Below are 12,902 nucleotides of genomic sequence, written 5' to 3'. Positions count from 1 at the left end.
CTCCTCAACAATGTTCAAGGTGTCGATTCGGTCCGCGTCAACCTTATCTTCAGCCTCGACGCAGCTGGTAGACTCGACTGTAGACTTCTGGTTTCCTTCGTCCACAGTAGTCTCCATAACGTTGGGCTTTACCGTCTCCTCCGCGTGAACCTTGTCTTCAGCCTCGACGCAGCTGTTAGACTCGACTGCAGACTTCCGGTTTCCTTCGTCCACAGTAGTCTCCATAACGTTGGGCATTACCGGCTCCTCAACAATGTTCAAGGCGTCGGTTTGGTCCGCGTCAGCCTTATCTTCAGCCTCGACGCAGCTGTTAGACTCGACTGCAGACTTCTGGTTTCCTTCGTCCACAGTAGTCTCCATAACGTTGGACTTTACCGTCTCCTCAACAATGTTCAAGGTGTCGATTCGGTCCACGTCAATATTGTCGTCGGACTCAACGCAGATGGTAGACTCGACACCGTCGGACTTTACCGTCTCCTCAACAATGTTCATAGTTAGGTCCGCGTCAACCTTGCCTTCGGACTCGACGCAGCTGGCCTCCTCCGGAACTGAAAACACATGAGAGCTCATAATGCTCGTGTTGCTCTCTGCGGAGCTCAAGGTTCGAGATGACGACGATTTCAGATGCATCCTGAGCTTTCTTCGTTGGTTTCTCTCCTTGCGAGCTGCTCTTTCGGCGGCGGTTTCTCGTCCTGCAGCTCGACGAAGCTTTCGCAGCTCACGCTCGGAAAGCTTTTCCTCAGCTGGACGCAACATCTCAACACCTAGGCCCTCGAGGACACGTGAGACTTGGATTAGTACAGTTACGCCTGGAGCGAGCGTCACGCTCGGAGCCAATCGCCTCGCAATCACCTCCAAGGAGTCGATGTGTCCTGAAATCATGACAGTTTTGCCTCGCATCAACACTGGAGCAGCAGCATCGAACCAAAACGGCAGCACTCTCTGCTCCAAGTCGCAAGCAGACTCAATCGTGGGGAGACTGACGTGGGAGGGAAATATTGGGCGGTGGTCAGCTGAGACCGTCAAACCACACCGTCTGGGATTCAACCGCCACGAAGAACTTACAGGGGTGCTCCACATCCCCATTCCAGCCAGTACGATCTGTGCACTCTCAATACATGGAGTCATCAGTGAAGTGAATACAACGTCAGGCTTTAGACCGGACTGCTTGAACAGCACAGCCGTGTTTTCCGCCGACATGACGCCTTCCCTGCCCAACGACTCACTTTGCGCCAGCGCGCTGACCTGGGCCTGAACAACGAGCAGTAAAGACATATTAGCAAAGAATAATATTATCCACGCAATTTCTTTCGAAGTCTCATGGCCCAACACACACAAACGTTGCACCATGCAGATTTGGTTCGCAATTCTATTCTCTCTGACATTGGGCGACGGACCACAGCGCGCAGTGACCGTGAATCAGGCCAGGGCGCGCCGCCAACGGGTGTCGCAGCAAAAGGTGGATGCTGCGAGAGCTGCTAAAAATGCCACTCCTCGTCCTCCTCGCAAGTGATGCAAATTCATTTTTTTCAATGGGAAGAAATTCTAAGTACCTCGATGTCCTCCAACGACAGGTAGAGATAATGAGTGAGATCTGACATGCACGCGAATTAGGTACGCCGTCGCCAGGGGATTTGCTGCTCCTTTCGCGAGAACAACAGGCTGCAATCGTACGGGCAGTAGTGCAGGCCAACAACCAGCACCTCTCAACCATCTCAATAAAGTACCAATCCCCTGACTGTACACCTGGGAATCTGAAGGACACCTATGAACAGGCCAACTTCAGGTCCTTGTCTGAGGTAGTGTCACACGTGTTCGAGCCAAACAACCTTGAGTGGCTTTTTTTTGGTCACCCCTTCCCTAAGGAGTCCTACTTTCAACTGGTCGACCACAAGATCAAGTGTGGTATAAAACAAAACGAACTTGATAGGATCTGCGACCCTACAGACGACGGGACCGGCAGCTCTCGCCTGCTCGTTCGAGACTGGTTGGACCGAGGCAACACATTTCAAAAGAGCATGCTGCTTGATTCGCGACTGGAGCGCGTAGCGCTCTGTTTCGGTTGCGTGAGGAGTCAAGGGTTTCGTAATCAGCTTCTAAACGTTATCATGCCTGGAGTCGTGTGCTGCAGATGTGGGAAGGCCTTTTGCATACCTTGCATCAACAAGCAGGAATTTTGTTTGAACGGAGAATGTGACCGTACGGACAGGGATGTGGTGTTGATCACCCCCAATTCCCCAAACAGTACCATTCGCCAGCTTCACGAGCGCCTCATGACGGTTGAGGTTCAGTGGACTCCAGGCTCCACTGGAGCTATGAGTCCTGTTGAGGGTTCTCTGCGGGACTGCATGACAAACATGCAGGCAATCCCTCATCACATCCTGCAAACCCCCAGAACAAGGTTAGCACAAGGTCAGAAAATGTACCAGATTCTGAGCAAGCTCAGCTCGGCCCCTCCAGACTACGAACCAATCCCGAAGCTGCTGCCGTTCGAGGACTGCAGAGACGTTCTAGCTGACTTCAAGGCCGGATTCTTGGACAAGGGTGTGGAATATTTGAGTGGTTACCGCGACCTTTGCGCCAGCGACTTCAAGCCTTCCTCGCTCTGGACAGACGTGATGTCCGCGCTTCACAAGCGAACTCGCTTCGCCTACGATATTTCGAAGGTGATCCGAGGTGACTACGTCCGGTTCAGGTGCGACAACATCATTGGGCTGGTGAACTACCGAGCTGTGGACTGGGGACGGCGGCGGCTCCTCTGCAGTTGGGACTCCACGAATTACCCTTCCAAAGAGATGTACCACCATGTGGATGACCTCGACGACGACGACAGAATATCTGTTGTGGTAGTGGGCGTCAATCTACATCGACTACGCCCTGATGACTACCCTTGGGCGGAGGTGTGGTCTGCGCAACACGCATCCTATCAGTTTATTCCGAGCATCTGTTTGTTTGAGGAGAGTTGGGGTTGAATCTGAGGTATATTTCGGATCATATGTCCGAGGTGGTGAGCAGACTTCGTGGTGCATTCGCTATGTCGGACGCAGCAAGCGACGCACCACCCCCTGAGGAACCCGAGAAAAAACCTCCGGTTCAGGAGATCTTCTCTCGGCTGCTACAAGGGTTAGCAGTGGTGACTGGCGCCATTAGAAAGACGCTGTCCGTGTCGTCCTGGGCCCTAAAGAAGGCCGCCTATCCTATCAAGCAGGAGTGCATCAGGAGACATGACCAGTATGACCGGCTTTACAGGAACCCAGATGCCCAGACCACCAATGCAGCAGCTACATTTGAGCGTCGAAATTAATAGTAGCATATGTTAAGTCGTGTTTTTCTTAGGGCCAACGCCCGCACCTTGCAGGCGTTAGCCTCAGAGTTGGAGGGAGCAATGGATGACAGATGCTGGGTTTCCCTAGAGGATACGAGGCGCATCTTAATGAGTCATGGCTTTCCCGCTCCGAAACACCTTATGAAAGACGACAGTGTGACGGGCGCCATCGTCGGGACGGCGCCTTTCAGTGGCTCGGGTTTCTTCATGAAGCACATTTCCAACGCGCTCCGCGGAGCTTCGCAGACTCGGTGGTTGAGGTCTACTTGTCTGCCTTGGGGGCTCGACTTCCCCCCGTCCAAGCTGCGGAGGATAGTCTCTTCCGACGTGGTAAGGTCGTTGGACAAGGAGGTGGCAGATCTCAATTGTCGTAGGGGGCTACTGACTCACGAGGAGCATCGGGATGCTCTGTTTCAGGTCGAATCTCGGTTCAGAGCCGCCGTCAGAGTCACTACTTCACTGGGCCGAAAGGAGCTGCGTCAGGTATGTCGCGCGTGGAAGGCAGGAGTTCTGCCTGTGTCCGGTTTCAGGGAGGCCCTGTGGAACCTGGGGGTAGAGATAAACAATCAGCTTGCATTCGACATCGAGGGAATCGCGTATGAGAAATACCCAGCAGATCGGCATGACCACATTCAGGACCTCCGCATCGAACCCCGCCTTCTGGACGCGATGACGGCGGTGCCTACCACCAGCTGGTTTGAGCAGCTGTGCCACGTGGAGAGCAGTGACATCGTGGCCACGGCGGCTGCGTTCTCTAGGGAGTTTATTGGGAGCGATAAGTTGATCGTCAGGGATCTGGAAACGGCGTTCCACACCGCGGGACTCCGCCTTGACGACTGGGAGAGGGAAAAACTGAAGGGAGAGTTCAGTAGGAATACGTTGACGTTCCAACGTCTGGTGGCCCTTGTTGTGCGGTTGCTCACCGAGAAATCGGATGATCTTCCACGACCGGGTGCCCAAGCCACCCCCAAGCCTGACGGCGTCGACCTATTGACCATGAAGGGGGTTGATCGGTGTCGTAGTTTCAAGCAGGCCGACATCGACTCCTGTTTAGCTATGCCGTACAGGTCGATGGTGCGGTACCGTCCGCGTCAAGATACCTGGTGTGGGCCTGCGTAGTTTGATGAATGCACCTTATGCGCTCAGCACTGGCGATTCTTACAGTCAGCGGAACCCACTTTGAAGGCCGCTGCCAGGCGCTCGTCAGCCTGATGACCCACGAGGCCTCCACGCTGCACGGCCTGATCATCCGACAGCCCGACACAGTACCTGGATATCCCAACTCCTCCGCCATATCACTGGCTGCGACGCGCTTCGCGACTGACCCGCTAGCCCCACTCGCTCGCTCGGCGTACGCGAACCACCTTCTGGGAGTCCATGCAGTGTTGGTGGTGCCGGACAAGATGGAAAGTGACGTCCTCAGGATGGTGGGTCCGGTGCTGGAGAACATCGAATCCTCCGACTGGCGTCGGGATCTCCCAGCGCAAACTCCAATTCTTGCGGGAGTGCCCCGAGAAGACCACCTCCAGGCCTTAGAGGAAAATGTTGCGGCGCTCCACTACTTCTATACCCAATTGGAGCATCTGAGACCACGGAAAGTTCTCTCTGCTCATGAAAAGGCCCTGCTTGAGGACTACCTCTTCGTTGCCGCAATGCTTGCAAGCGACGGCTCTATTTTCGCTCCGGAGCTCTTCACCCTTGAGGCTGCTCAGGTGCTTCAGGACGCCGAACAGACGTTGGAGAGTGTACACCGTATGAGCGTGGACCAGTCACTGAACGGATGGCTGGTCATCGGGATCGTGGTGGGAGGACTTCTCACCACATCCCTGCTCATGGGCCTGGCAATTCTGGCCGTGATGAAGTGTCATAGGCGGAAGAAAGCTAAGCGTGTCACACAAGAGGTGCTTTCGCCGACGGCTACCGATTAGAGATATATGTTCCACGTATTTAAAACGTTCGGACATGACAAATCAACGGACTCACTATAGGGGCTACTGAAACAGTCGCACCACTATGACAGCCACCAAAGCGCCGACAGCAGCGCAGATTCCGAAGAGAGCGCTCCGCGAGATGAATCCTTTCGCAGCGAAATCTGCTAGTTCCTCCAGCACCACGACGGCAGTTTCGAGTCGAACACGTGCCTCGCCGTCGAAGTCCAGCGGAGCTAGAACTCCAGCGTCAGACGTCAGGATAGCCATCGCGTCGAAGAAGACTTGGAAACGCCGAACCTCATCAGACGACATCCTTCCCACGCCACGGACACGTCTAACGCCTTGTAAGAAGCGCCTCGAGCTAGTTAGGTACGCCCAAGTCGCCTGCAGCACGGCGTGCTGGTCGTCAACGGGGAAGTCGAACAGAAACTGCTTTGGGTCCTGAAGGAGGCCGGACTTCTCTAGGGCTTTCTGGTAGGCTGTGGCAGTGGAGGCCATGAACGATCTGAGGCCTCGCGAAACCACGACGCCTGGAAGGCTGGCCGTCACCACGTCGATGTTCTTCGTAGCGCGTTCCACGAAACTCAGAGGGTTTGCAATATAACCCTCAAATCGTTGTTCCACATCTTCGACGCGAGGGAACCCCGTCAGCGAGCTGGGATGTCTGTTATCGAAGCTTGGTATGTAATTCGGCACCTCAGGTACCAACGCACGTAGAAGCACGTGAACGGTGTTACTTTCTCTGATGCCTGGCATCAACACCTCTGGCATCTGAAACGAAGGTGCCCAGACAGGAGCAACTGCTCCCATAGGAGCTGACGCTGCCCCCGGAATACAGAGCACCAACGATAACATTGACGATTTATTTTGAAAAAAGCATCAGACATCAGAGCTGAGTCGTCGAGCTCTGTGCGAACCACTCCAGCAACTGCCATCTATCTACGCCATGCCCACTGAGTAGCATTCGACCGAAATACTTCCTGGCCATGTCACGTGCGAGGCTTCTGAATTCTTGCTCTAAATTGCGCTCAGAGCGAGAGAGTCGATTAAACCTCTGTAGAACAGCCAAGACGCGATCCTTATTCTTTAACTGGTCTTCGCGAGATGCCACATCCTTGGGGTAGAGATAGACCCACAGTTGTCTCCTCAGCGCGCCGGACTTTCGGACACGGCGCCGGAACCAAAAATGCTGGGTGTCATCCATGTCGTAATTGCTGTGTAGCAGCTGCCAGGCCAGCTGCAGAATGACGTCGTCGGCTTCAGACGTCCTCCAGTAGGGGAGGCGGATGAGATACCCGCATTCGCGACTGTACTGCTGTGCCTCGCTGTTGTCTGTCTTGAGGGAGAGAACCACACGGTTTCCCAGCCTGCCGTTGCACTTGCCGGTTTCTTGGGTCGCCTTTAACTTCCCAACTTTGTCTCTGTTCCCGTACTTTACAGCGGTAGAATAGAACACATCGTTGGCAGAACGCTTGTAAATGAGCTGTGGCTCACCAAAGGTACTATGACGCAGGATGTCCTCCACAGGGCTGTCCCCGCTGTCTGCTAAATCCCAAGGACGTTCGTGAGACCCAAGCTCATTTACGCGAACCAGTATCGGGGCCAAGCCGAAGTCGGCTTTCCGACTGCTCTCAACCAGCAGCGCCAGACTTTGGCGGGTCATCGCGATACCGCCGTCGAGTCCCAGCAGCATGTCTGACTCGGCCGCCATCGACAGCTCCATCATCAAGTTGCGGCCGCGATTGGGGCCAGCCATATAGAGGATTGGATCGTTGGCGCCCGTCCATCGCAGCGTGCGAAGGGTGGGGTCTCGCTGGGTGTTGCCTGTCCTCAGCGCTCACGAATTCTGTTGTCTGAGGCCCGTGGCTCCTTCCATGGAGTATTTGCCTGTCGAGTGGAACATGGTAGTACAGCAGTCCCAGTCTGTCGAATGTGTTCTCTAGAGACCTCTCCAAGGTCACATTGTACAGCTGGTTCAGCACAAAAAGGTTCCGTACGCGCAGCTGGATGGAATCTGCAGGCGGGGCCGCTAGGCGTTGCCTCCAGGCGCGATTGAAACCTGTTGGTGCCTCTGCGACGTAGTCGTCGAAGGTCAAATGGCCGCCTGTGTAGTGGCCTGTGTACAGGCCATCGGGAAGCCACTTATGTATGATGTCCACGTTTTTGTTGTGCTGCAGTGGGTCCTGAAGTGGGAATGCTATGTTTCCGACAAGCCTGCAGATCACAATAGTTCCGGAACGACTATCCCAATTGGTGGGAAGCTCGAATCGCCTACTGGGAGAGTCGGTGGACTGCAAATTCCATCGTAGCTCCGGGACTGGGGCGATTACGGAGACTGGTGGCTGTTTCGCCACCGGCAACTTGCCGGGCGATTCTCGAAGCGCGGCAACGATTGAGAGCGAGTAAAACGACGCCGCGTCTGAGCGAAGCCATTTCAACCGAAGTAAGGCGAAAAACGCTTTGAAACAAGACCTCATGAAGAATAGTGTGTTAACGGCAATGTGAGTAAGCCTGGCGTTCGCGGGGGGTTTAGGGGCCAGACGAAGGGGGGTCGCCTGTGCAGTTTCGAAAATGCTGCTGAGGTGCAACTAGCAGATTGTTACACAACCTCTCATTCGATAAAATTACTGCATATAATGGCGGAAGAGAACGTGAAGATCCCCTTCCAGCAAAGGGCTTTCGCTGATTTCCTAGGGTGTTTTAGTCGTTTCTTTTACGACAACGGCTGCATTGTTCTACTGGATCTATTGGCTAGTGAAGCTCGTGCCTTAACGGAAGCAGACATTCGAGAAAAACTACGGTGGCGCGATGCCTTGGTCCATCAGAAACTTTTTTTCCTTGAGAAACAGCTTTTACTTATACGAGAGCAGGATTTCGACAAGGGTGCCAAGTCGCCGACCTTCTGGCGTATCACTAACTATTTGGCCGACGTTGTCATTTTCAGGCTGAATCTGATGCAGACAAAGTTGGAGGAAGCCCTCAATCAGAGCAAGACCATGCACGAGTTTGAGTGCCCCAACGCACGTTGCAAGCAGACATACTCCGCCCTCGACGTGGCTGGCGGCGCGAGGAACGTTGAGGACCAGCACCCCCTCTGTTCGAAGTGCGCTACTCGGCTGGTCATATCGGACTGTGAAAGGGCAAGGCTGGCAGCGCAGAGTCAACTGAGTCGCTCGCAATCGCAGATGTTCGTGATGTGGGAAGCGGTGGAGCGGATAAAGAACATGACCATTCCTACCTTCACTGCCTACACCCGGGCTGAGAAGAATGCTGATGTGCAAGCCCAACGAGATCTCGACGAAGTCGAAAAGCAGAAGCGCTACGAGGAAGAGCAGAAAGCCGCGCAGCTCCGAGCTCAAAAGCTGGCGGAGGCGAATGCCCTTCTGTCTAAAGCAGCACCTTTGGAGACTGCGAAGCCAGCGGAAACGCCCACCACCAACTCCCGGGCAGTCCCATGGTTCAAGCAGACCACTGACAACTCTGCTGGAGAAACCAAAGCTGCTGCTTCCAGCCCAAATCGTGTATCATTCAACCTGAAGGGTAAAAAGAAGACGCCTATCGCGATGAATCCCAAAGCAGACGGTGTGCAGCTGCTAGATATAACCTCACTCGCAGCATTCGATGGAAACCGAAAGCGAGACTCGACTGAGTTGCAAAACGACTCGAAACGTCCAAAATCGAATCAATGAATCAAATGTAAAATCAAATCTCAGTAGTATCAGCAGTCGCGTCGACGGCTTTGACTACCTTCACTGTTTCCGTCTTTTCGGTGCTTGCGGGCGTGTTCTCAGTTACAACTGGGATGTCCACTTTAAGCAGTTCCGTCTTCTGCGACACGATGGTCGGTGAGGACTTCTTCGGTAGCGAAGGATGTCCTTGCCCCGTGCTCATCGTCCTCTCACACGGTTGAATATGCCAGATCACGTTAGCGTAGTCGTCGATGGTTCTATCAGCGCTGAACTTCGACATTCGACTGGCTGCTTGAATTGATAGGCGCCACCACACGTTGGGGTCTTTGTAGTGTCTGTCCGCCTCGGCTTGCACCCTCACGTAGTCTGCGAAGTCGTGGCAGACCAGATAGAAATCTCCATTGTGTCCATTGCCATTGTTCAGCAGCCTCTCGATGACACCACAGAACTCCGAGTGATGGCGCTTGTCACCCAGAGAGAATCGGCCTTGATAGATAGCCTCAAACACCTTGCTAAGCTCTGCGTTGATTGGGTATTTTCCTTCGCGAGCTCTGTGTCGGATTTTGCAGACCTCAGTCTCTCGGGCACCAAACAGGAACATGGTCTCAGGTCCGCACTCCTCGCGAATCTCGACGTTGGCTCCATCCAACGTTCCAACAATCAGACCTCCGTTCATGACGAACTTCATGTTTCCTGTGCCTGACGCTTCAGTGCCTGCAGTGGATATCTGCTCGCTGAGATCGGCAGCAGGAATGATAACTTGGGCAGAGGAAACGTTGTAATTCGGAAGGAAGACGACCTTGAAGTAACGGTTAACCTCGGGGTCGTTATTCACCACCTCCGCGATATTATTGCAGAGCTTGATGATGGTCTTCGCGACAGCGTAGCCCGGAGCGGCCTTACCGCCAATCATAGACGCTCGAGGAACCAGTTCGGCCTCCCGCTGCTCGTGTGTCATCGCCTTGATCGTGAGATACTTGTGGATCATGTAGAAGCAGAAAAGTAGCTGCCTCTTATACTCGTGGATACGCTTAACCTGGATGTCGAACAGGAACATGTGAGGGTCCAGCTGTACCCCAGTCTTTTGGAGTACCCAGTCAGCAAGAGCCATTTTGTTTTGGGTCTTCACGTTCTTCCACTGTGCGATGAAGTCCTCGTCATCAGCGTAATTCTCGATACCTTGGATCAGACGTAGGTCCTTCAGCCACTGGTCCGATCCCAGAGTGCTGCTAATCAGGTTGGACAGACCTCGGTTCGCGCAATGAATCCACCTGCGAGGTGTCACACCGTTAGTCATGTTCACGATCTTGTCAGGCTCTCCAACGCGGTTGTAGAACTCAACGAACTCAGGGAATAAATCTCGTCGCACAAGATCCGTATGAATCGCCGCCACGCCATTGACTTTGTAGGAGCCGATGACGCCAAGGTTGGCCATACGAATGCACTTCTCGTGGCCTTCCTCGTAGATTGAGAGGCGGGATAGCCTTTGGAAGTCGTTTCCAAAGACTGCCTTCACCCGATTCAAGAACTGGAAGTTGATCTCGTTGATGATTTGTAGATGCCGAGGAAGCAGGTCGCGGATGAGGTCCGCAGGCCACTTCTCAAGCGCTTCCGGAAGCACCGTGTGGTTGGTGTAGTTGAAGCACTGTCGTGTGATCTCCCAGGCCTCGGTCCACCCTAGACCCTCAACGTCCAAGAGGACACGCATGAGCTCGGGTATAGCGATGTTGGGGTGGGTATCGTTCAGCTGCATGGTCACCTTCTTAGGCAACTCAGCCCACGTGCGATCCGGTACCTTCTTGAATCGGCGTAGAACGTCCTGCAGTGTGGCACAGACGAAGAAATACTGCTGTCTCAGACGGAGCTCACGGCCCTGGCGAGTGGAGTCGTTGGGATACAGAACAGCGGAGATGGCCTCAGCGTTCTGGCGTTCAGCGATAGCATCGAGATAGTTGCCGGTGTTGAATTTATGGAAGTCGAACTCCTTTGACGGCAGAGCCCTCCAAAGTCGCAGGTTGTTGCAGTTGTACGTATCGAAGCCGGGGATGGGGTTGTCGTAGGCTTGAGCCTGGACGATCGTTCCGCCAGTCCATCGGTGACGGTGGCGACCCTGTTCGTCCTTGTACTCGTGTACATGGCCCCCGAAACGAACTCCGTACGTAACGTCAGGGCGTCTGATCTCCCACGGATTTTCAGTCACAAGCCAGTAGTCCGGAAACTCTGTTTGGCATCCGTCAATGATCTTCTGCTCAAATATCCCATAGGTGTAACGAATACCATACCCCCAAACTGGAAGATTCAGCGTGGCACACGAATCCATGAAGCAGGCGGCCAGCCTGCCCAACCCGCCATTTCCAAGAGCTGCGTCGTGCTCACATTCGTACAGCTCCTCGAGCTGGTAGCCAATATCCTCAATCGCCTTCTTGTAGTTCTCCTCCACGTCTAGGTTCACCAACGCATTCTGCATGGCGCGTCCTACAAGGAACTCGAGCGATAGGTAGTAGCACCGCTTAACATCCTTCTCGTGGAAGTACGAGGACGTGTCATTGAAGTGCTCCAACAGACGGTCGCGAACCGAGAGAGCGCCAGCCCTGTACGCCGAATCCTGGTCGAAGTTGAAATAGTTCTTGGCCAAGGAATACTCAATATGCTTCATGATGCTCTTCGTGATAGATGTAACGTCAGACGGCGAATGATGGCTCATCAAACGAAAGAGTCGCTCACGCTTCTCGGTGCACTCATCCTGCTTGTCAGTGTCCAAGTGAAGTCTATTGGCCAAGCCCTTGGTCAACTTTGAGAAGGACGCCTTGCGTCGCATCTCAAAATGATGGCTGTCATGCTGAAATACGTCACCCATCCCTGAATTTGATGTTATTTACGTCAGTTCTAGCGTTGATGTGGGGCTAGATCAACATTGGCATGTCACGCAAATCAAGGTTACGCTTACAAGCTGCGCAGTTGGACTCGTCGTGGCGCGGCGGCAGCAGGCAGGTGTTACGCCCAAGGAACTTTTCTGTGTACACAATGAGAGGACAGGCGAAGGCACTGGCCCGGTTTCCACCTTTACGACCCTGCGTGTCCCGAGTGCTTTGAAGCTCCTCATCAATCATCTCGAGACCTTTCCTCGCAGAGGCCAGCTTTGACCGAGACTCATGCACCTCGTTTCGAAGACGGCGGAACTCCTGACCTTCTGAAGACACCTCCTTTCGCAGCTTCTGCACCTCCTGGAGCAGCTTGCGAACGGCGGGACCACCTAACCCGCTTTCTTCATCCTTAACCACCAACGCTTGTTTTATTTGGCTGACTTCCTTCTTGAGTTGCGACAGCTCCTGGTCCTTGCTGGTGCAGCTGGTACAGGGAGGGAGAATAGGTTGCGGTATCCACCCAGAAGGCGAAGGCGACATGAAGAACATGGGAAAGCCGCCAAAGTTACACGGATACATCCCCCGTAAAGGTTCCGCAGCCTCGGGAGGCTGGTCCAGGGGAGCGGAGACTGGAGCGGAGACTGGAGCGGAGACTGGAGGGGAGACTGGAGCGGAGACTGGAGCGGAGACAGGAGCGGCAACAGAACTGGTAACAGGAACGGGCCCTTTGGTTGGTGGCGCTTCTGACTTGTCGAGGGCAGTCTCCGGTATTGGTGTCCGCATTTGCAACTCGCTGGTTGGCGCCTCCACCACGAACTCAGTGGTGGTCTCGACGACACGAAACCCGTCAGCCTCGTCGACTGTGCGCTCAGTGACTCGAGTAATCTGGGCGTCGTCCGGCAGTCCCTCAGGTCGCTTGACATTTGGGACGGGCTTTGTGGGAACCTCCGCTTGTTTGACATTTGGGACGGGCTTTGTGGGAACCTCCGCTTGTTTGACATCTGGGACGGGCTTTGTGTGCCCTCTCCGTGCTGAAAAAACTGAGCGTGTGGGGGTTTGCCGTCTGCGGGGGGAAGAGACGGAGGGGGGGGGG

At 54.3% G+C, this 12,902-nt stretch overlaps 9 protein-coding genes across 17 annotated transcripts; 4 read left to right on the top strand and 5 right to left on the bottom strand.

Moving 5' to 3' along the window:
- KVP17_001919 (uncharacterized protein) lies at nt 1-1,275 on the bottom strand (the record flags this gene model as incomplete). Of its 2 annotated transcripts, none has more annotated exons than XM_068517751.1 (1): nt 1-1,275. In XM_068517751.1, a coding segment is annotated over one exon (1,275 nt), but the record flags the coding sequence as incomplete, so codon positions are not given. The 2 variants fall into 2 exon arrangements, with proteins under 2 accessions (XP_068372464.1, XP_068372465.1); XM_068517752.1 differs by having other exon boundaries at nt 10-1,275.
- A 257-nt stretch (nt 1,276-1,532) lies between these two features.
- On the top strand, nt 1,533-2,972 carry KVP17_001914 (uncharacterized protein; the record flags this gene model as incomplete). 2 transcript variants are annotated; one of them, XM_068517744.1, is made up of 3 exons in its annotated part: nt 1,533-1,587; nt 1,615-2,066; nt 2,094-2,972. In XM_068517744.1, 3 exons carry the CDS (start codon nt 1,533-1,535, stop codon nt 2,970-2,972), a joined length of 1,386 nt encoding a protein of 461 aa, XP_068372457.1. The 2 variants fall into 2 exon arrangements, with proteins under 2 accessions (XP_068372457.1, XP_068372456.1); XM_068517743.1 differs by having other exon boundaries at nt 1,615-2,972.
- A 62-nt stretch (nt 2,973-3,034) lies between these two features.
- On the top strand, nt 3,035-3,304 carry KVP17_001915 (uncharacterized protein; the record flags this gene model as incomplete). The annotated part of the gene is made up of 1 exon (XM_068517745.1): nt 3,035-3,304. The coding sequence occupies one exon, from the start codon at nt 3,035-3,037 to the stop codon at nt 3,302-3,304; it is 270 nt and encodes an 89-aa protein (XP_068372458.1).
- Nucleotides 3,305-3,313: 9 nt separating this feature from the next.
- Nucleotides 3,314-5,253, top strand: KVP17_001912 (uncharacterized protein; the record flags this gene model as incomplete). 3 transcript variants are annotated; one of them, XM_068517740.1, is made up of 2 exons in its annotated part: nt 3,314-4,430; nt 4,490-5,253. In XM_068517740.1, 2 exons carry the CDS (start codon nt 3,314-3,316, stop codon nt 5,251-5,253), a joined length of 1,881 nt encoding a protein of 626 aa, XP_068372453.1. The 3 variants fall into 3 exon arrangements, with proteins under 3 accessions (XP_068372453.1, XP_068372451.1, XP_068372452.1); XM_068517738.1 differs by lacking the exon at nt 4,490-5,253 and having other exon boundaries at nt 3,314-4,444; XM_068517739.1 differs by lacking the exon at nt 3,314-4,430 and having other exon boundaries at nt 4,453-5,253.
- Nucleotides 5,254-5,316: 63 nt separating this feature from the next.
- Nucleotides 5,317-6,111, bottom strand: KVP17_001913 (uncharacterized protein; the record flags this gene model as incomplete). 2 transcript variants are annotated; one of them, XM_068517742.1, is made up of 1 exon in its annotated part: nt 5,317-6,111. In XM_068517742.1, the coding sequence occupies one exon, from the start codon at nt 6,109-6,111 to the stop codon at nt 5,317-5,319; it is 795 nt and encodes a 264-aa protein (XP_068372455.1). The 2 variants fall into 2 exon arrangements, with proteins under 2 accessions (XP_068372455.1, XP_068372454.1); XM_068517741.1 differs by having other exon boundaries at nt 5,317-6,027.
- Nucleotides 6,112-6,142: 31 nt separating this feature from the next.
- On the bottom strand, nt 6,143-7,733 carry KVP17_001917 (uncharacterized protein; the record flags this gene model as incomplete). Of its 2 annotated transcripts, XM_068517749.1 has the most annotated exons (2): nt 6,143-7,069; nt 7,098-7,733. In XM_068517749.1, 2 exons carry the CDS (start codon nt 7,731-7,733, stop codon nt 6,143-6,145), a joined length of 1,563 nt encoding a protein of 520 aa, XP_068372462.1. The 2 variants fall into 2 exon arrangements, with proteins under 2 accessions (XP_068372462.1, XP_068372461.1); XM_068517748.1 differs by lacking the exon at nt 7,098-7,733 and having other exon boundaries at nt 6,143-7,012.
- A 159-nt stretch (nt 7,734-7,892) lies between these two features.
- On the top strand, nt 7,893-8,945 carry KVP17_001918 (uncharacterized protein; the record flags this gene model as incomplete). Its single annotated transcript, XM_068517750.1, has 1 exon — nt 7,893-8,945. The coding sequence occupies one exon, from the start codon at nt 7,893-7,895 to the stop codon at nt 8,943-8,945; it is 1,053 nt and encodes a 350-aa protein (XP_068372463.1).
- Nucleotides 8,946-8,958: 13 nt separating this feature from the next.
- KVP17_001916 (uncharacterized protein) lies at nt 8,959-11,802 on the bottom strand (the record flags this gene model as incomplete). 2 transcript variants are annotated; one of them, XM_068517746.1, is made up of 1 exon in its annotated part: nt 8,959-11,802. In XM_068517746.1, one exon carries the CDS (start codon nt 11,800-11,802, stop codon nt 8,959-8,961), a length of 2,844 nt encoding a protein of 947 aa, XP_068372459.1. The 2 variants fall into 2 exon arrangements, with proteins under 2 accessions (XP_068372459.1, XP_068372460.1); XM_068517747.1 differs by having other exon boundaries at nt 8,959-11,763.
- Nucleotides 11,803-11,848: 46 nt separating this feature from the next.
- KVP17_001920 (uncharacterized protein) lies at nt 11,849-12,840 on the bottom strand (the record flags this gene model as incomplete). Of its 2 annotated transcripts, none has more annotated exons than XM_068517758.1 (1): nt 11,849-12,840. In XM_068517758.1, a coding segment is annotated over one exon (992 nt), but the record flags the coding sequence as incomplete, so codon positions are not given. The 2 variants fall into 2 exon arrangements, with proteins under 2 accessions (XP_068372466.1, XP_068372467.1); XM_068517759.1 differs by having other exon boundaries at nt 11,849-12,810.
- Nucleotides 12,841-12,902: the final 62 nt, after the last annotated feature.

This window comes from the organism of the source record quoted next (genome assembly GCF_019968985.1).
Source record: "MAG: Porospora cf. gigantea B chromosome Unknown PgB_NODE_656_length_12902_cov_122.648, whole genome shotgun sequence".
In the NCBI taxonomy this organism is placed as follows: domain Eukaryota; phylum Apicomplexa; class Conoidasida; order Eugregarinorida; family Porosporidae; genus Porospora; species Porospora cf. gigantea B.
The sequence above is the reverse complement of the archived record's forward strand: the minus strand, read 5'-3'. Positions and strand labels throughout refer to the sequence as shown.